This window comes from Monodelphis domestica, chromosome 5 (genome assembly GCF_027887165.1).
Source record: "Monodelphis domestica isolate mMonDom1 chromosome 5, mMonDom1.pri, whole genome shotgun sequence".
Classification (NCBI taxonomy): domain Eukaryota; kingdom Metazoa; phylum Chordata; class Mammalia; order Didelphimorphia; family Didelphidae; genus Monodelphis; species Monodelphis domestica.
Window position 1 is genome coordinate 229,192,713 of NC_077231.1, and position 22,141 is coordinate 229,214,853.

Here is a 22,141-nt window from a genome sequence, read left to right on the forward strand (position 1 = left end):
GTATGGTGTGCTATGGTAGGCACTGATGGAGAAATAAAGATAATATGACCCCACCCTTGCACTTGCGGCATTTACAATCTAGTGTGGCACTGGAAATAAGTAGAATGTGAATTACAATGAGAAATGTGTAAAAAGTGCTACAATAATAACAGCTCACCTTCTCATTGTCTTTTAACTTTTTACAGAGTTCTCATTTCACAAGAACCCTGGGAGGAAGGCAATAAAATATTCCTTCCCCCATTTTACAGACAAGGAAATTATGAAATGTAAGGATACAAAGGGGAATGCTATTCTCAGCAATACAATGATCCAAAACTATCTGAAAGGACTCGTGATAAGAAAAAAAAATGCCATCTACTTCCAGGGAAAAAGAACTGAACCTGAATCTAGATCAAAACAGACTTTTCACTTTCTTAATTTTTTTTCTACTTGAGTTTTCTTCCACAAAATGATTAATATGGAAAGATGTCTTATATGATTGCACATGTAAAGTCTATATGAGATTGCTTAGCATCTCAAGGGGGTAACGGGGTAGGGAGTAAAGGGAGAAGACTGGAAATTCAATATTCTTTGAAAAAATTTGGAAACTTTTTTACATGTATTGGGAAAATTTTTTAGTTAAATTTAAAAATAAAAAGTAAGTTGTCATCAGAGAAAGGTAAATTGAAAGGCTATAGGATTATTAACTGTGCATCAGATGAAGTTTTAAGTTTTATTTGATTACAAAGTAAACTCTATAAACCTATTGCTTAGTCTCTATGGTCTGGTTTTTATATAACAAAGCTCATTGCTTTTTTAAAAAGGAATATTAGCCATAATTTTGAGTATTGTGCATTTTAATAGAGTAGAATATATTTTAATAATGGCATCCCCCCAAAAAAAGTTTGTAGCTAATTATATATATTAACTAGATCACAATTTTTTAATTAATTAATTTGTTTATTTGTTCAGCCCCTCTTTGCCTTCCCTACACCATAGAAAGCAACAGCTGGCAAAATATACAAATTATGTCCTTTGTTTCTCCACTTCTCAGTTCACTCTCTGGAGATGAACACTCACAAGTTATTCATCAAATATTAAATATGTAGCCATATATAATGTTCTCTTGGTCTGCTCAGTTCCCTTTTCATTATTTCATGTAGTTCTTTCCAAGTTTTTAAAAAATTAATCTGCTCATGTTTTCTTATGGTGCAGTAGTATTCCATCCCAATCATGTACCACAGTTTCTTTGGCCATTCCCCAAATGATGGGCATCTCTTCAATTTATTTCTTCAATTTCAGTTCTTTGCCACCACAAAGAGAGCTACTATAAATATTTTGGAATGCATGGGCTCTTTTCCTTTTTCCCTGATCTACTTGGGAAATAGACCCAGATCTAAGGATATACAGAGGTTTTTAACTCTCTGGATGTAATTCCAAATTGCCCTCCAAAATGGTTGGATCAATTCACAGGTACAATAATGTATTAGTGTCCCCACCTTTCCACATCCCCTCCAACATTTGTCATTTTGCCCTTTTATCACTTTAGTCAATCTGATGGGTGAGAGGTATCTCAGAATTGCTTTGGTTTGCATTTCCCTAATTAGTAGTCATTTTAGAGTATTTTCTCTGTACCTATGACTTTGATTTCTTCATTCAAAAACTGTCTATTAATATCTTTTAACCATTTATCAATTGGGTATGGCTCTTATTTGACAAAAATTCTTTCTCTATTTTCAATATGAGACCTATATCTAAGAGACTGAAAACTTTCCCCTCAATTTTCTCCTTTTCTTCCAATCTTGGCAACATATGTTTTATTTGTACAAAACCTTTTTGGTTTAATGTACTCAAAATTACTCATTTTACATAATGCTCTCCATCTCTTGTATACTCATGAATCCTCTTCTATCCATAAATTTGATAGATAATATTTTCTCATTTGTTTATATGTCCTTTTATGTCTAGATCATGTACCCATTTTGATTTTATCTTAGTGAATGGTGTAAGATATTGATCTATACTCAGTTTCTGCCAAACTACTTTCCAGCTGTCCCAGCAATTTTTTTTTTACCAAATAGTGATTTCTTATCCCAATACCCTGGATCTATGTTTTTTTAATCAAATTAGATTGCCATTAAAGAACTATTAACTAGATATCTTCGAGGAGATAACCAGAAATATTCTCAGAATCCAGAATGAACTTTACCAAACCAATGTTGACTTCTTCTTATTATGAAAACACAACCATAAAAGTGTGTTACTTTAGGCTCAAAACAGCACTTAAAAAAGGCAAAACTGGTACTTACCCAGTTAATTTGGCCAGTGTAGATGGTCAAATCAGATCCTTCAGCCCAGAAAGAGGTTGTGAAGAGCTCATGATGTTGTACAGCAGGTCAACAAACCTGTGGATACTCCATTGATTGCTAACAATCAAAAACTGCCTTTGGATTCAGGGTGATTCTCATCCCTAACTTTCCTTGATCCTACACAGAGAATCTACCAAAACCTACCAGATGTCCTTCTCTTTTAAAACTGATGCAGCACTCAAAATATGCAGCTGTTGTCCTTATTTTTTACTACATAGGCAGCAGCCCACTTTCTTTCTCTGTCAGATGTTAATCTATCAAGCAATCAATAAACATTTTTAAGCAGTAATTATGTGTCAGAAATTGTGCTAAGCAGTGAGAATACAAAAAAAGAAGAAAAACCCCAATCCCTGCCCTCAAGGAACTTACAATCTAATGGGGGACACAACATGCCAACAAATATATATAATGCTAAGGATATACAAGATCAATAGGAAATAATTAACAAAGAATTAACAGGAATTGAGAGAAGTTGGGAGAGGCTTCCTATAGATGATGGGATTTGAGTTGGAACTGAAGGTAGGAAATCAATAGGTAGAAATGAAAAGGAAAAGCCTCCAGGTATAGAAACAGCCAGAGAAAATGCCTGCAGCTTAAAGATAGTGTCTTGTGGGCTGCTAGAATAAGGTGTAAGAAGTCTGGAAATGTGGGAGGATGCCAGGTTAAGAAGTGCTCTAAACACCAAATGATTTTGTGTTCCATATACGGGCCCCTATGGTGTCATTTACACACTTTTTTACATCCAATGTGGCGGAACTGCCACAGCCTAATTACATCCTGTGGTTGGTCACCAAAGTGTTCCCTACCTGTAATGCCCTTCTTGGAGTGGATTAAATTAGATAAAAGTTTATTAAAGCTTACTGTGTGCTGGGCACTGTCCTTTGCAGGAAATACAAATCAGAGCAAAAAGAAAATCTCTGCCCTCAAAGAGCTTATATGTTCCAGCAAGGGAAAACAACATAAAAAGGGGAAATTGAAAAGATGAGATCCCAGCAGTATGGTGGGAAAGTTGTTGAGAGAGAACGGAGCTGAGCCAGCTTAAAGGCAAGCATACCTGGCATGAGGACTTCCTCATGTGGTTCCAAAAAAGAATTCACCAGCTGGAAGAATTGGGGGGAGAGGGAGGATATCTCAAGAATGAGGTTGCTGCTGGGGCCTTTTGAATTCTTCCCCATCCTTTCAAGCCGACGAAGTAAATCCTTCATGATCAACACCTTCCTGGATCCCCTGGTTGGTAATGCCTTTCTCCTTGTACCACACACAAAGCACAAAGTTTTACAATTCTTTGATATCATCTGATATTTCATAATTGGGTTATTAGAGTTTTAACTTCCTCTAGACTGTAAGCTTTGTATTGCCCCAAGGGTCTCAAGTAATGCTTTATAAACAGCAGGTGGCTAGTAATGCATTCAAATAACCCACCTCACTTCATGAGAGGGAAAGGGAGATGTTGGCTTTTGGAGGAATTAACTATGTTTAAAAAAAAATAGATTCCAGAGTAATTCTGCTTCTTTCTGGGTCAAAACCCTGGACGTTATCAAACCAGCCTGTTATCAGTCTTTCAAAAGAGTCCTTATTTCCATCAGCCTCTAACAAATGAGATTCCCAGTCTATTCTGCAGAAAGACTTGGAGCACACTATTAAATTCACTACACCACCCATCCTCTCTAGGCTCATTTATGTTATCAGCCCAGGGGATAGGTTAGGAGCAAAGGAGTCATCAAAGCTGACTGGGATGGCTCTTTTTCCTAGTTAGTGGCTTCTCCCCTGACTTTGAGTCTGCCAATTGCTCTTAGGCTTCCTTTCCCCATTTAAAAACAGAATATTAGAAACTGTTTACTTCCTATTATGCAAGTGGTCTGAGGTTTTACTGGATAAATTGAAACAAAAGGAAGGGGACTTAAAAGGATCTCAAAGCACATGCTTCACCATCTTGGTAACAAAAATATTGTCAGGCATAAAATGAAAGGCTTAGTCACGTAATTGTTAGGTTCTTTTTTAGTTTGATCCTATTTTAAACAGTGTATCTATGCTTCATGCTAATCAGTATCAGTTTTCCACTGGATGAATTTCAGAACAGTGTATCAGACTGATATTCCTCTTCCCATCTATTAGAAATCACAGGAAATTATCTGATATCCTTTCTCTACAGTGGGAACCAGAGAGCATGTACCTTCCTAGTGGATACTTGCATTTCCTGCTTCCATTTCTGGAAGCTCTGGACTTCTGCTGAAGATAGACACTCCTGGGGCTTTCCAATACTCCACTCTGGAAATTGAGAGAAGGACTCTGGCTGTTCCTAAATGGGATGCAACAACTTAATGAGAAGTAAAAGATGCTAACTCAATAAGTGAATAGGTAGCACCTGGAAAGGCAGAAGTCATGCTATGAGGAGGTCATTAATGTTATAAGCCAAATTTTTAGAGTTTAGGTAATGATAATAATTTGAACTGGAAAGCAAATTTGAAGATTTACATCAGGAAACTGAGACAAATAAGGTTCAATGATTTGTCCAGTATTGTGGTGCTCTATCCACTGCACCACCTAGCTGCCCAAAGCTTTCCCATATACTCAAGTTATTAAAGGAATCTAGAAGAAGCTATTGAAGGAACTGGGATAAATAATTCTAAAAATCAGTCTTCTAATGGTCTTCCAATAAGTGTAAGTTTGTACTTAACTAACATTCTTAGATCTTTTTTCAGACAAACAGCTGATTCTCTTGGCCTGGTACTATCTTGCCCATCTGCTGACATACTCAAATTGATTGGCGTCCTTCCCCTGGCAAACCCAAGCTGGTGTGGGTTTGGTACCCAAGAGTCTTCAGGAGAATGAGGGCATGCGGAAGAGAGAGAGAGAGAGAGAGAGAGAGAGAGAGAGAGAGAGAGAGAGAGAGAGAGAGAGAGAGAGAGAGAGAGAGAGAGAGAGAGAGAGAGATGGATGATTTGGCAAAACTCCTAGTTGCCAAATATAGAGAAGGATTTCTTAATCTGGGGGTTGAGAATTTATTAAAAAATTTTTTTTCTTTGAAAAGATTTACAAAGGTTTCCTTTTATGCATTTAAAAAATTTCTGCATTTAAAAAGATTTTTCTATGAAACGGTCCATAGGCTTCACCAGAGGGATCCAGAACACAACAAAAGATTAAGAAACTCTGCTATAGAGGATAGTGACCAGATATTGATATTAATGGAAGGTGACACTATTTGGAATCACGTTTCTAATTTTATAAGCATCCTATCCAGTTAAAGCTTCAGAAGTCTACCCTTCCACTTCTACTCCCAGGCTATCCCAAGAGTTTACAATAAATCTAGAACCTGACTTAGAAATAGGGAGTGAGCCTGGGAGGCTCAATAGGGGCAGTTGGAGCCTGGGTGCCATCACAGAGACATATATAGAGACATCCCTACAAGTTCAAAAGATTGACAAGTGAGTCCTATGAGATCGAAACATCCAGAGAGTTTTTTTCTTTTCTCTGCAAAGCTATACCAAGTCTCAGTGATGGGGCAGAGAGGAAGAAGCAGAGTCAAGCAAAGAGCTTGTAATGAATAGAAGAGGGCAAATCAGAGCCCAGGAGTTTTGACAAACCAGCCAGCTCTCTCTCTCTCCCTCCCTCCCTCCCTCTCTCTCTCTCTCTCTCTCTCTCTCTCTCTCTCTCTCTCTCTCTCTCTCTCTCTCTCTCTCTCTCTCTCTTTCTCTCTCTCTCTCTCTCTTGCACTCGGGTACCAAGCCTACACCAGCTTTGCTTTGCCAGGGACAGGACAGCAATAAATCTCAGTGTTTCAGCAGGCGGGGCAGAGAGATGCCAGGTTAAGAAAAGCAGCACATTGTCTGGAAAACATCTGGGGGTTTTAATAAAGTGCACGCTCACTGTAAGTCAATAATGTGATATGACTGCCAAAAAAGCTAACGTGAGTTGGGACTACATCAAGAGTAATAGCTTCCAAGAAGAAAGAGAAGTCATAGGCCCAATGACCTCTAGGCTGATCAGATCCCAATTGAAATACTGTGGTCATTGTGGAGGTTAGAAAGGTCACTGATTCTCTGGAGAATATCCAAAGGAGGGTGAACAGAATGGAATGCTGAAGGAATGAGTTGTTAGATCAAGAAAAGAAAACTCAGGGGAAACCATACCTATAGAGATATCTGGGTAAGATTGTCGTTTTGAAGAGGGATTAGACTTGTTCTGCCCTCAGAAACACAAGAGCAATGGAGAGAAAGTAGAGAAAATTGAATTTAGATTTGATTTGTTTTAGGGTAGGGAGTGAAATCAACCCCAAAACTTCCTAGAAGTTAGGGTTGTCCAAAAATGGAATGGGCCATCTCAGGATGGCAGTGGGTCCTCCATCATTGTCTTCAAGTCTTTAAGCAAAGCAAACATTTTTGCAAACTTTTAGGATGAGTTGTGGGGATTATTTGAACTCTCTCTATGACCTTTGAGGTTTCTCCCAACTCTAAAAATTCTGTGATTGTATGACTCCAAGATAAAACCAAATCTAGATCCCTCCAAACACAGGCTTGGAATGGCATCATGCAGGTGGTAGACAAGCACTAGCCGAAAGGGCAACAACAAACCTGGGTTCCAATCTCAGCTCTTCCTAACCAGTGGTATAACTTATGAGCTTCTTCTAGCCCTAAATAGATGATTCTATATTCCTTTGATGCTATAGTCTCTCAGACTATCTGTCAAATAATGAAAGAGCATGAAATCATTGAATTCGAAGGTGCTTTCCAACTCTAAAATTTTAATTTTCTGTGAAATAGTGTCTTTTCCCAACTTCCACTCCCCATAATCTTCCCTTCCCCCAGTCCCATGAACCTCAGAGTAAATGTGCCACAGGTCCACACCTAAACACTCTCATCAATGATTTGGGCACTGATCCACAAGTGAATTAAAGTACAATCCCTCGCTCAAGTGTGTCCAATGCCTACAGACTAGTAATAATTTATATAGCACTTAAAGGTTTGCAAACTGCTTTGGAAATATTATCTCATTTTATCATCAAAGCATTTCTGGGGACAGGAAGTAGGTGCTATTTTTAGCATCCACTTTTACAGATGAGGAAACTGAGGCAGAAGTTAAATGACTTGTCCAAGCTCATGTAGCTAGTTCAACTCTTAGGGCATATTTGAACTCAGGTCTTCCTGGCTCTAGATCAAGCATACTACCAGCTAGGCACTTAGCTGCTTCAAGATATCAAAAGAGTTTGAAGGCTTTCAAATGAAGAGAGAGTTAATACTTTCTACCAACTAAAGCCTCCTCCATTCCTGGTACTCCCAAGACCTTGTCTTACTAGCCACAGAGGGCTGGAACTGCTGCTGGAAGCCCCATGCCTCTAAATGCACCTCTGTTTTAATACTCGAAAAAGGCACTGGATTCCTGGGGCTTCACAGAGCAAATTGGCCCCTGTTGTCTGTTCATCAGCAACTTCTCTGCCAGGCATGGGGAATATCCAAACACTGTGGCCCTAGCAGAAGCCCTGTGGTGCTATGTCAACCTTTGACAAACTCTGAGTTGGCAGAGAAGAGCTTCCTGTGGACAGGAAGTAAGAATGGAGATGAAATTATTTTCAAAGTTGGGTAGAAGAAAGAGGTGAGTGAGACTTGGATTAATCACTGCCCTGTCTGGCCGAATCAACAATGGTTTTATAAAATACCAACTTCAGGAGCAGTGGAGGCCACATGGATCATCATGGAAACACATTCTCAATATGGCTCCACTTGGAAAACTGCTTCACAATCACACAAACAAAATAGGTAGCAGGCAGGGAGGTAGGAGGCTTCTTGATGGTTAAACTTCATCAGGTTCTCTAAGAGAAGTTAACAATGCTAATCTCATGAAGAAGCTGCAGGTAACTGGCCAACCAAACTGAGGCTTCTGTTTTAACTCAGAGCTCAGCAGATCATCTAGCTGAGTATGGATCAGCTTCATGATTGTTTTTTATTTTGCTTAAAAAAAATCTTATGTTCTGTTTTAGAATCAGTACTGGATATTGGTCCCAAGGCAGAAGAGGAATAAGGATTAGGTAATAGAGGTCAAGTGACTTGCCCAGGATCACACATCTAGGAAATGTCTGAGGCCAGAATTGAACTCAGAACTGCCCATCTCCAGGCCTGTCTCTCAATCCACTAAGCCACCTAACTCCCCCCATGATTGTTTTTGATGCTGCTTAGCACAGGGACTGGCACATGGTAGTTGACTTGATGCACACTGAACAGATCTTTTAAAAATCTATATACACTACTATAGTATAAGAGTAATTTGAACAATAATGGTAGCAAATACATTTTCAAATGGGCATATTGCTCAAGTCTGTACTGGGCAGAGCCAACAGAACCACTTATTTGAGGACCAAGTTAAAACCACTGAAGGAAAGATAGGAAAATTTTTTAGCCTAATGCTCAATGTGCTAGACTGCTCAGTATCCTGGGGGTGTGTTCTCCCAATGGCAAGGCAATCTAAGACAGATTGTGAGGGATAAATAAAATGAGAGAGGGGATAAAATAAAGAAAGATAGGCCATCAAGAGTACATCTATTTGGGACAAATAGGTGGTTCAATGACTAGAGAGCCAGGCCTAGAGATGAGAATTCCTGGGTTCAAATTTGACCTCAGACACTTCTTAACTATTTGACTCTGGGCAAGTCATTATTTGCCTAAGTGCCTAAGAAAAGTACAAACTGATTAATAGCTGAAGCAGTGGATAGAAATGAACTTTTTAGAAGAGGAGAGAAGATATTGACAAGTGATAATCCTCCTAGGCTTTTAGTCTGGTGAGGAAGAGATCAATTATCCTTAATAGACCTCAGTGTTATCCTTACAACATTCAAAAAGCTTTGATACATTCTGGAATCAAAAGAAAAGAAGCAGCAAAAGAAACTAATGAAAGGTCTAAAGCCAATAAAAGGAGAAGGGAAGGTTTTGATGTGTGAGAAAACATGGTAACATGAAAGCCACTAGCTAGATTGTACTGCTCCCTCTATTTAGGTAGAGCTCAATTTGGAATATTTGTCCCTTAGGTGAAAAAGTGTTCTAGCATCTAAATGAATGAATTAATCATGACACACTATGTGGTTTTTACAAAGTGTTGTTCATCTAAAGATTTCAAAGCAAATTATATAAACATCTGGAGGTCAGGAAGAGAGAGGGGATGAGTAAAAAGAAAGGAGGGAAAAGAGGGAGAAAAAAGGAGGAGAAAGAGGAGGGGAGAGGAAAGGAAGAGAGAGAAGGCAGAAGAAGGGAGAGGAAGAGATAGAAGGGAAGCTAGTGAAAAGAGCACTAGACTTGAAGTCAGGAAGACCCAAGTTCAAATCCTGACCCAGACATTCCTCAGTGATACTGGCTAATTATTTTAATCTTTGTCTCAGGTTCCTCATCTATAAAATGGGGACAGGAATTGCACTTATCTCCCAGGATTATTATGAAGGAAAAAATGAGAGGATATTTCTAAGTACTTTGCAAACCTTAAAGCACTAACTATTGTTATCATTAAGGACAGAGATTGCTTTACTCTTTCTTGTCTTAGTATCCACAGCACACCCAGCATAATGCCTGTCACATACCAGACATTTAATAAATTTATCATAAATTGATCATAACAACATAATTTACATAGTCTTTATGGTTTATAAAGTACAATACAGAGGAGGAAAGAGCATGAGCTGAAGTTGGAATCAATGGGTTCATATCCTGTCTGTTACTCAGCAGGGCCTTGGACAAGTCACTTCCACGCTGTGGAACTCAGTTTTCTGACTTGTAAAATGAGGTTTGCTCCAGAGGACTCCTGAGATTCCTGCCATTCTGAATCTATGGTACCAGATGATCTCCTTACACCTCTGAAGGAAACAGTATGTGGCCCAGAGTAAACACTTAATAAATACTTATTGACCAACAATACAAGGAATGTGATTCCCATTTTACAGGGGAGGAAACTGAGGCACCAAGACAATCACTCAGCTAGCAAGTCTCAGAGCCAGGGCTTCAACTAAGATATTCTGTTACCAGGACCAGCACACCATCCTACACTGACCCTCTCAGACTATTAACTGACCATCTAGGGTTGATAATACTTTAACCTATCTACCTATTTGTAAAGTAGAAATAATAGGATTACAGGATCAGAATTAGAGGATCCTAGATCTAGAACTGGACAGAACTTTAAAGGCCATTTAGCCCACCCCCCTAATTTTACAGGTAAGGAAACTGAGGCTTAGAGAGATTCTATGATAGTAAGTAGCTAAGAGGGAATTTGAATTCAGGGACTGATTCCAAACCAGGTCACCAGGTGCCTCTCCTGGACTAGAGATTTTTCCTGGTTACTAAGATGTTTCTTCTAGGATAGAGATAAGGCATTTTGGGTCTGGGGCCACAGTCCCAAATCCCTGAATGATTGGCTGGCCCTTCATAAATTCACTCATTTCTATGTAAATCATTTCCCTGGGCATGTTTCCAATATGGAGTGTAAATCTGTTTATTTGGTAGATAGAGAATGGAGTTCTGAAAACAATATTCATTCAGTAAATACTTCTTGAGGGTAGGTCAGTGGGTGCAGTGGATAGAACGCCAGGCCTAGAGTCAAGAAGTCTCATTTTCCTACATTCAAATCTGGCCTTAAATACTTTTAGTTCTGTGACCCTGGGCAAGTCACTTAACCCTGTTTCCCTCAGTTTCCTCTTCTGGAAAATGAACTGCAAAAGGAAATGACAAACTGCTTCCTGTATCTTTGCTAAGAAAACCCCAAATGGGGTCATGAAGAGTTGGACATGACTGAAAAACTACTGAACAACAACTATTTCTTGCCCTGTGCTTCAAGAATATTCACTTAGCCAATCAACAACTGATTCAGAAGAGTTTTGAAACATTCTGATCTTACCTCCAAACCCAAGAACCAAAGAATCTGTAATCCCATGCACTATGGGACTGACTCAAATTTATGCAGTGAGATCCTCTCAGAGAAAGACCTAAAAAACAAACAAACAAACCAAAAACAGGTTTCCTTTACCTGTATCTTAAGGCCTCCAATGGATTATACTTCTGTGTTCATAAGATCCTAAAATGGTAGAGATGTTAAGAACAACCTGCTCATTTTACCGATAAAGAAAAATGAGGGCTTGAAAAGGTTAAGTCTCTTGCCCAAGATCACATAGGTAACAATACCAGGATTCAAACCCTCATAAATCCATATCCTTAAGCATGGTGACTTTCTGATATACAGTGGACCAAGGGAAGGGCTCTGCCCAAACAGTCAGTATTTCTCTGCCCAGGCCAGTGGTTTGTCTTGGGACTTGGTGGAACTTTTGCTCCCTACTGACCAGTTCTAATCCAGAATATCTCATATAAACTGCAGAAGGAATGGGAATTTGGGGGGTTTATATTTGTATCCCCAGTTCCCAGCAGAGAACACACAATAAATGTTTGATGACAGATAACAGAGTGACCATAAAGCAGCCTGTATTCTTTTGAGATTAGATCAATACCTGTAAAGGATATGTCAATAATTTGCCCTATGTCTCCAGTCACCACTTCCTGATTTCCCTGTCAAAATATTCCTCTCTGGTGATGACTCCACCATCCATGTTGTCTTCCTCTTTAGAACAGTAAGTTCCTTAAGGGTAAGCACTTAGCAGAGTGCCTGGCCCACAGGAAGCACTTCATAAATTTTTTTCATTCCATCATTAGTTTTCAAACCTACCCCAGAAAAACAACCCAAATCGAAGAAGCAGTCAAGCCCAAGCCTGTTTACCCAAATGCCAGGCAGTGCTAAGAGCTAGGGATACAAAGAAAAAAGGCAAAAACTTGAGAAGTGTACAATCTAATCGGGGAGACAACATGTAAGTAACACCATACATAGGGGAGAGGGAGAAGGAGGAAGCACTTATTAAGCACCTATTATGTGCCAGGACTAAGTGCTTTACAAATATTATCTCATTTGATCATGTGAGAGCTATACAAAGTCAATGAAATATAATCGCAGAGGCACAAGGGCTAGGGACCAAGAGTATGCCAGAGCATGCCAAGTACAGGAGACAGTTAAAGGGCACAGAAATTGAATTTTCTATGCAAAGAAGAGCAAATAGGTAAAATATAGCTAGATGTCACAGTCAATAAAGGACTAGACTCTGAGTAAGAAAGACATGTTCAAATCCTGTTTCAAGCACTACTAGTGTAGCTTGGACAAGTTACTTAACTACTGTATACCTTAGAAGGGCTTTTGTGAACCTTTTCTAAATTTGAGTGCCCAGAGGGCAAATTCAAGCTGTCTGTAAACCCCTGCATTACCAAAGAGAGGTGAAGGAGGAAGTGCTTGCTTTGGTGGCTGGACAGAGGGTCAAGGCTTGCAAAAAATGTCCTTGGGCACTGGGAAGAGGAGGAATGGAGCAGCTCCCAGAGATCCAGCTTGGTACGTGTGCCACATCTTCGCCATCACTACCTTAGAGGAAGCTAGGTGGTTCAATGGATAGAGTGCTAGACCTGGAATCAGGAAAATCTAAGTTTTAAATCCAGCCACAGTCTATCTAACTTTCTTTCTATCTAACTTTCTATCTGTATATCTATATCTATATCTATATCTATATCTATATCTATATCTATATCTATGCCTTCATATCTATCCTGAATTCAATCTCATTCCTTTCCAGAGTGGAGAGTGGGCCTGGGTAGTGTTCCAAGTATATATTTATTTCAGGTATCCAACAATAATACAAATTTGTGATACCATCTTCCCCCAAATCCAGTGATGCCCATGTCAGACCCCCTCCCTTTTCAGGAACTCTAAGTGTGACTAGAGGAGCTACTTGAGCAGGAGTTATCATTTCATTATGTAACACAGAGAACAGTGGCCAGAACTCACAGTTTCAAGAAGCCTGCAGTCTTTACAGGGGCACTGTAGGCACGCATCCTCACAAACTCTCTGCCTGTCAGACTGGACTAATATTATCCCTCGTCCACAATCCTTGACCCTCCATCTGTTCCTTTTGTCTATTTTTAACCTTTCTCTTGAATGACGATGCAGGCTTTCTGGAACACCTGTCCCAGGCGGGTACAGTGACCTATGCATTCTGTCAGCAATACCCTGTGGTGCAGAAATGAGAAATTCAACCAACCTGTTAGTGTTCTAGTCTGAGCATCCCTCAGACTGCTCTCTTGGCCCCTTCTCACAAAATCTCTCTCTCCCTGATTAGTCTCCTACTCCTAGCCTCTTTGCTTAAGGTTTCAATGACCCAGTCATTAATAACCACAATGATAAGACTGTAATATGATGAGTTTCAGCCATAAACAATACAGCTGCCTTCACCAAAGATAGGCAAGAAGACAAGGAAAAAAAGGACCCATTTGGCTCTTGGCCTAACAAACCTCCCTCATCCAAAGCAATGGAAAAATTCCAGTTGTGATTATTATACCATATATTATTCTCCAAAACCATCTCTATCCCCATCACCAAAAAATACCCACAGAAGAAAACCACCTTTGAAATTATATTTGATTAGTATTACAACCTAGAGCCTTGGTTTGGGGGTGGAGGGCAAGAAAAGAGGCCTGCAACTTTTGGTCAAAATCCATCTAGCTACTTTAGGACCCCAAAGCAGCCAAGAGATGGTAGGTACTTTTATCCATATTTTTCTTTTATCTTCTTCTTCCTTTTTCCCACTTCTTCGATAAGATACTCTTAGACCTTGACCAGGGTAATTACAATGATAATTTATATTCATAAAGAAATTTATAGTTACATAGCATTTTTGCATGTATGATCTCACAAAACTTCTTTGGGGTAGAAAATCCAAGAATAAATAGAATAATAACAATTATTATTATTCTCCCTTTTTAATGGATGAAAAAACTGAGGGTCACAGAAGTTACGTGCTTGGCCAAGGCCACAGAGATAGGAAGGTTTGGGACCAGGTCTTGAATCTAAGACTTCTTACTCCAAGTCCAGAAGTTGTTTTAAGGCCTCTTAACCCTGCCCCCATGTATGCTGAATGGCTTCCCCCCAACCTTAAGTTTCTCCATTCAGACTTCAACTCAGTTCACTTCTATCAGGGGTAGGATAGTCGTAAATAAGACTTAACTCTATGTCTCCAAGCTTAACATGTACCACAAGTTAGCTTCTTCCTCTCCTAGGTCCCTAAATGCATCAGGAGACCTCCTAGAAGGAAGAGGAATAAGACTGGCCAAGCCTCTGACTCTCTGGGTCATGGTGTTAACAGATGACTCTATAACACTTCAGGATATTTGGGATTTTCCTTGTCTGGAGATCACTCTTTAGCTGTGATGCCTCTTTCTTCAACCTTTATGCCAAGTGTTAAGATCATCTCACACAGTCTAAAGACCCCCTAATTCCAGATTCAGAAACTTGGAAAATGGAGTTTCACACTTTATTCTCTTATTTGGGAGTTACAATTGAGTGAATTGTGTAAGAGAGTCACATCTTGCCACAGGATGCATTCTGACATATGATTGGGGAGGGTTATGGTGTCCTGGATATGCTGGAAATTCCTTAATTTCTAGACTACACACTGTCAAATTAATTAGTGGCCCACTTTACCAATTTTGTAAATTGCTTCCTTTTTTAAACCAGGTTAACTTAAAATGAAGGATTTGTGCTTGACTCTGCACATGAACACTTCAATTAAATGGACAAGGAAAGAAAAATTTCAAATCAATCAATTTTGCTTTTTGCTGTTTGAAAAAGTTTGGTGGGACCTTGGATTGCCAAATGAACTGAAGCTAGAGAGATAAGAGAGATAAGAAAGCTGAGAGATAAGAGAGATAGAGATGAGAGATGGAGATAAGATAGATAAGACAGAAAGGAGAGATAAGACAGAGAGGAGAGATAATCGAGATAGAGATGAGAGAGAAAGAGACAATTCCTACCCTCCAGGAGCTTAGATTCTCCTTGGAAAAATCAGGGTGGGAGAACGTAGATCATATAGCTAGTAAGAATCTGGTATAAAATTTGAACTCGGGTCTTCTGACTACCATACTTTTTTCTACTGCACCACCTAGCTTGCCCAGAAGAGGTCCCCAAAATAGAAATTCTATAACTGATAGGTTTTAGTCCTTCAGGGTGTTGTGTGGGGGGAGGGGGAAAGGAAGAGAGAATATTGACAAGTCCTATCCCTCTGTGTCTCTGTTGCCAGTCTCTACCATTGTGCATTCGTGTCTGACTCTTCATGACCCTATTTGGGATTTTCTTGGCAAAGATATTGGAGTGGTTTGTTATTTCCTTTCTCCAGCTAATTTTGCAGATGAAGAGCTGTAGCAAACAGGGTTAAGTGACTTGCCCAGGGTCACAGAGCTTGTAAGGGTCTGAGGTAAAATTTGAATTCTGGAAGTTGAGTTTTCTTGAATTTAAGCCTAGCACTCTATCCACTGGACCACCTAGCTGCCCTGGTCTCTTTCCTCTTCAATTTATTTAGCATACTGCTATCAGATTACTTTTCTTAAAATACTGCTTCAACTGAGCATGGTGGTTCATTCCAATAATCTTTACTACAGAGGAGTCTAAGGACAGTAGATCTCTTGAGCTCAGGAGTTCTGAGCTGCCCTGGGCTAAACCTATTCACTAAATATCTGCAGATATCAATCTAGCAAGTCCCAGGAAGGAGGGGACCAACAGTTGCCTAAGGAAGTCAAAAGGACCCCAGGTCAGAAATGAACAGTTCAAAACTCTCATGCTAGTCAAAGGCAGTGGGATCTGCCCCTGGATAACCTGAATTCCAACATAAGTAATATAGGGAAATTCAGTCTTTGAAAATACACCACCACAACACCATAACACCATGCTACTTGCCTAGCTCAAAAATCTTCACTAGCTACCTACTGTCTACTGCATAAAATCCAAACTCATTCAAAGTCATTTGAGTGTTGTCAGTCAGACAGGTGCATGTCTTTCTCCAGTCCTCTGCTCATTTGGGGATGTTCTACTTCACTCCCTCCTGACCCCACCTAATACTATCCACCTCCACTTTTGCCTATCTGATTCCTATCTGTCTTCAGGGAGAGCTCATCTGACCTCTTCTTGGAAATCTCTTCAATTCCATCCCCCAACTTACTCCACTGTTCTCGCTCCTTTATCTCAGTTCCTATAGTTCTGATTGTGTATTCCACTCATCAGTTATTTATTTATAACCTGGTAAAATTAGTTGTCTTTTCTGTGTTTGCATTACTGCCTGCCCACCCCCATCCCCCTTAAATTGAAGGATCCTTGGGAACAAGGTTCAGATCTACTACTTGGTAGCAGAAACTGTCTTTTTTATATCTCTAGAACCAAGTTGAAAGCCTTTAAAGGCATGAATTTATTACAGGCTCTTCCCTGCCCCCTCTTCCCTCACCACCCAGGATGGAACACAATACCTTGCTCCCAGAAAGAAAGAAAAAAAAAACTAACAGAAAAGATCCTGGATCCAAAAAGCACCAGCGATTTTTATGGATGACTGAACTACACCAGGAATTCAGCACTGGATAGCTATAGGTCTTGTGTGGTAGGGGGTTGCCTAGCCTCCTGTTTACAACAGAATTGTTCCAACTTGCACGTGCTGACCTTCAAGGTCGTTGCTTTACCATATTTTATTTTGGTTTCTAGTTTGATTCTTCTGATAAGACAGCTGACTAGGAACCTCAACATTCTACTTCGTTCATGATCCTACCCAGTTCCGTTAATGGGCTGTAGTGAGATTGTCAACCTAAGCTGATTTATTAAGATTCTCATATATGCTTATCAATATACTAGCCACTGTGGTGGACATCTAAGAGAAGACATGGTCTCCGCCTTGGAGGAAGGAGCTCATAGTCTAGTTATTACATGCACTCAGCAGAAGTTGTCATCTTATAGAAAAATCTGGGCAGATATTTCCCATCAGTCATGTTTGAAATGTAACAACTACAATTTACAATTACATGCAAATCATGTATTTTATCTTAGATAAAAACAAGCCACACGCTGAATTGAGCACCAATAACAAAATTCTCCCATATATAGGTCACTGCGGTAGCACAGAGCTCATGAGGGTGAAATGTGGCTGCCATTCACCTATCTTATCTGCTCCATATGCTGCTACTGCCCGGGGAGGAAGAGGTGCCCAATGGTGTCATTATTTTTTGCTACCCCAAGTGTTGCCACCAAAACAAACATCTGGAGTCCCAGTTCCTTGACCTTTATACAGTGACCTATGCATAAGTTCCTCTGGTTTCTCTGGGATGGTCAAACCAAAGGATCCTGATGACTTTCCAAGAACCCTATAAATAGGGAAGAAGGAAGAAGGCACGAAGAGAATGGGCGGAGATGGGCAAAAGTGATTTAACTCTAGGGTCTGCAGAGTCACATGATGGGCTTCTCAGAAGAGGCAAGATTTGAGGCTTCCCTTCTTCCTCACACCTTTAGTATTGACAATGACAGATCCAAGCCCAGGTGTGAAGTTTTCCTTCCCACTACCATAGAGAGATTGAAGTGTGGCTCCGGGGGTTGGGGGGGGGGGGGTTAACGGGTTCAAGCCCGCTGGCGCACAGCCTCACGGGTTGATTGAACAAAGTCTAGCTATCAGAGGAAATCAATATCCGCAAAGTCCGAACTAGGCAGGCAGACGTGGGGGAGGGCAGGGGGGCGGTTTGAACGGCAGCACGATTTTGCTTCCCATGCAACTCCCAAAGCAGTGTTAGGCAAGGAAAAATGTAAGTGAAAAAAAGAGGAATGGAGGGGAGCGAAGGGAGGGGAAAGCCCCACCCACTTCCACCCCAGGCTACAAAAAAAAAGGCTGGGTGAGGGCCCTGGGAGGTTGGAGAGGGGCAGTGCCGCCAATGGAAGCCGATAGCAGCCCGGACAGTTCGCTCTCTCCCCCACCTCCCGTCTCCACCCACTGCCCCACCTCTCCCTCCTCCTCCGCAGCACGCAGGCCCACGTCCGCCCTCCTCTCCTAGAGCAGCCAAAGCCCTTTTCTGCAAAACAACCTCCTAGTCTCTCACGAGCGCCCTCACCCTTCCACACCCCTGCGCCATACACAGCCATTTCTAGCTGCCCGCTAGCTGCCACTAGCTTGAGAACACCTCCGGCGCACACACACACTCCCTAGGTAGGGCGCGCGTACGCCCCCGCAACTCACGTACAGTGGCAACAAAACCAAAACGCTCCACACACAAACACAAACCGAATAGAGGCACACTTTCGCACGCGGGTAGCACCCCGCATCTGCTCCTTTGCAACCAGAAACCACAAACACCGACCGAGTCACTAGCCAGGGCAACTTCAGAGTCAAGACTGGACGCTGGTGGGGACAGGATAGGGGAAATGGTCGGGGTTACTGGGAAAGGGTTTATCCCTGCCACTTTCAAAGGCTGCTGAGCTGACTCCTCCAGGAGTCAAACTCGCCTAACCACGCAGCCGCTTTTGCGTTAACTGTTTGCTCGCCCGGACTTGGCTGGCTGAGACTAGGACGGCACGGGGGGGGGGGGGGGGGGGGGGTAGGGGGTGGAGGGTCGGGAGGGGGGTACTGAAGCTGGAGGGGTTTGGGGTGGGGAGGGAGACGGACTCACTGGGATGTGCACCCGCAGCGATCGCCTCTTCTGGCCCGAACTCTTCTTGCCACTGCTCCCTCCAGGGCTAGAAACATCTTTCTTCTTCTTGGTGTCCATGGCCGCACTTCCCATAACTTTAACGAGAAGTTAATTCCGGGTGACTTGTTCCTGGAATCCAGCAGCAAGCAGTCTTCTCCCCCGCCACCCCCCAAGCCCCCCGGCCCGCTCCTCTTGCAGTGGGGGGCTAGCTCCGTAGATACCTTTTTCTGACTTCGCTTTCCCTCAATCCGAGGGCGTGGGGGCAAGTGCGTCCTTTCTGGGGACTTCAAAAGGTGGCAGAGAAGTAGGAGGAAGGGGCCAGTGTATCGCCTCCGCTGCTGTCACCCCGAGAGGTGGCGGCGAAGAGGAACCACCGTGGAGTCCAAGTGTCCTCTTTCTCCCTCGGGGGTCATCAGGAGCAAAGCACAAAGTCAAAGAAAATGCTGCCCCGCGTGGAGCTCTTCCACCAGGTTGCACATGCCTACGAGCTCCTGCGGAGTGACAAAGTTTCCTCCCCCTGGCAAAGTAAAGTTACATTTTCTGCACCCCGCCACTACCCTTGCCACCCTCCACTTCAAAAGCAGATTCCAGGAGACAGGTGCCAAAAAAAAAATCGTGGAAAGGCTCCTCCCAAGCGTCGGTGCTTTAATTGGCAAATCTGGCGACTGAGAGACAGTTTGCAAATAAATATCAGCCCCGTGCCTGGAATTGGGTCCGTCCTCCTTTCTCAGGCAGGAGGGGGGAAAGAGGAGGAGGAAGAGGAGGAGGAGGAGGTGCGAATGCAAATATTCATCGCAATTGGGCTACCTCTATACTAGAAGCAGAAGGGTTCCGGCAGCCGCCGGGACTCGAGGGCTACTCTCACGCGACAAGGGAGAGGGGGACCCAAGACAACTGCTCAGTGCCAGCTAAGCGGGCTCTTTTCTCAATCTGCCTGCGAGCAGTAACCTCGGATAGCAGCAGCGAGCTAAGAAATGAATACGCGGACGGCAGTAACCATGCACACAAACCCTGGACTCTAGGGCAGAAAAGGGAGTCTGTGCAGCGGACCCAGGCAATCTGGCTGGAAGACTGCAGGCTTCGCTACAGGAAGTACACCGTAGAAAATGCAACTTTCTCTCTGACAGCCTCCTTCCTCCAGGCACATGTCCGGAGCTTCCGAGCCCAAGGTCTTGGCTTTTCTGCAGGGCGCCACCGGGACGCTGCCAGAGCAAGGCGGCCAAGGGTCCCTCCCTCGTTGTGCTCTTGCTCCCAAGCAGGATGCAGAGTTGATTTGGGGCTTGCATTCTCTCACTGCAAGCTGCAAACTACCGCAGCCGGAGCTGTGAAGAAGAGACATTGATTTCTCGCCCCCCACCCCCACCCCCCGCCCCAACTCCCAGCCCCCAGGCCAACACCTGGCTAAGAATAACAACGACTATACTAATAACCCAGGCCTCCTCACCCTCCTAGCTACAGTCCTTCACCTTAGCAGCAGAGAAACCCAACGTTGTGGAATGCCCCTTTCCCGAATACGTGATTTTCCTCTCCCCAACCCATCCCCAACCCTCGCCTCCAATGCAGATATAATTGTGTACAGCGCGTCCTGGGGTTCTTGCGTTGTTTTTCTGCCTTTTTGTCTTCCAGGTCCATCAGCAGTTGCGCAATCCATCCACCACTTACGTGACCATCCGGGCGCAGTGGTGTGGGCAAAGATGCGGTGCGGGTGGGCTCCCTTCAGCCTTGGGGTAGTCAAGAGAGACTGGGGGGAAAGGGTGGGGAGACTGCCAAAGAGGGAACCAGGGCTTTCGTTAGGCAGCTGCTGCTACGCGGACGATCGGGAGGGCCACGTGTTTGCAAAGCTAATACTGCGGCAACCACTGCCACCTCTCAGCTTCTTCCCTGGTTCGAAGAGGGAGGGGAGATGTCACTGCTTCGTACTTACCGAGACCATGGATGTGTTGGGTGCCGTCCTGAATAGGCACAAGGACTGGAAGGAGGGAGGGAGGCGAATTGCTTCCCAAATTCATCCTGGCGCAGGCGACCTTCCAAATTGAGCCCCCCTCCCCCTTTTGGGAGCGGGGATGTTTACTCCCCTCCCAAAGGTCACCCCGTCATCACCAAGACATTCAAAGTCAATTCTGCAGTCTCTTCATTCAGCAGTGTAAAGCTGACATTCAGAAATATATAGTGTGCTCCTATACGGCATCCCTTTGGGTGACGATATTGCAGGCAGGCATGGGCGGAGAAACGTTTGGATTCATTCACAATGCTGATTCTCTCTGAACAGAGATAGCCTTGGAGCCTAGCTTTCTGCTTCCCGATTTAGATGGCCCCCAAAGGTCGTTCTCCAGCACTGTAAGAAGCAGGTACTGCTTTAGAAGCTTCTTTTCCATCTCACATTCCTCATTCAGTTTAACAGACATTTATGGAGGCACTGCTATCTATGTGTAAGAAACTTGAAGATACACAAATGAAAATTAAATAAGCTCATGCTCAGTACTAAAAGACTGTTTAACAATGGCCTTTTCTTCCAATTGCAAATACTTAATATCTCTAATTTGTCATAGGAACAAATTAATGATCAGAGGGGAATGTGTGTATATATATATATATATATGTAATATCGCAATATGATAACTATATATGTGAGTGTCTGTACACTGGTCACAAAGTGTCAGTATGGATCCCAGCCCAGTCTATCACTCTCCTTCACAATGCTGTCTACTCAAAGATGAGAGAAGAAGAAGAAGAAAACAAACAAAGAAATAAACCAGTCCTTCCTCTAGAGTTCATAGTCTAAGGGGCATGTATATGAAGAATCATGATCCAAGGTAAAATTAATTGGGACCAAAGAAGACATCCTCATTCTCTATGACTATGACTTCCAGCAAGAAAGAATCAGAGGCTTCCTGGAGGAAGTAGCCCCTGATTAGGGCTTTGATTGAAGAGAAAATGTATTCTGGGCACAGGGGTTGAACTGAAAAGGGCATGGAAGTGGGAGATTAGGGATTTGTAACCCAGTTGGCTAGAACATAAGTGTGTGAAGAGTAATGTAAAATAAGGTTGGAAAGAAGCCCAGATGTGGAGGGCTTTAAATTCCAGGCTAAAGGGTTTGTATTATATGCCATTAGCAACAGTTATCTAAGGTATTTGAGCAAGGGTATGACAGAGGAAGATGGGAGGAGAGAGTAGGGGGCATCTGTTTGAATGATGAAGAAATTGGTAGCAGAAATTGCCAGGGAGGAAACAAGAAATAATAAAGACCTAACC

General features: G+C 42.4%; 1 protein-coding gene across 3 annotated transcripts in view; it reads right to left on the reverse strand.

Annotated features, from left to right (window-relative positions):
- PRKAG2 (protein kinase AMP-activated non-catalytic subunit gamma 2) overlaps window positions 1-19,548 on the reverse strand; it is a 463,538-nt gene extending 443,990 nt beyond the window's left edge. For 2 of the 3 annotated variants that reach the window (XM_007504638.3, XM_056799934.1), the window contains exon 1: window positions 18,869-19,548. In XM_007504638.3, coding sequence (XP_007504700.1) covers window positions 18,869-18,982 — 114 coding nt within the window. In that variant the 5' untranslated portion in view covers window positions 18,983-19,548. The remainder of the gene's footprint in view (window positions 1-18,868) is intronic. The other variant, XM_007504639.3, reaches the window with a different exon arrangement.
- Between the last annotated feature and the right edge of the window lie 2,593 nt (window positions 19,549-22,141).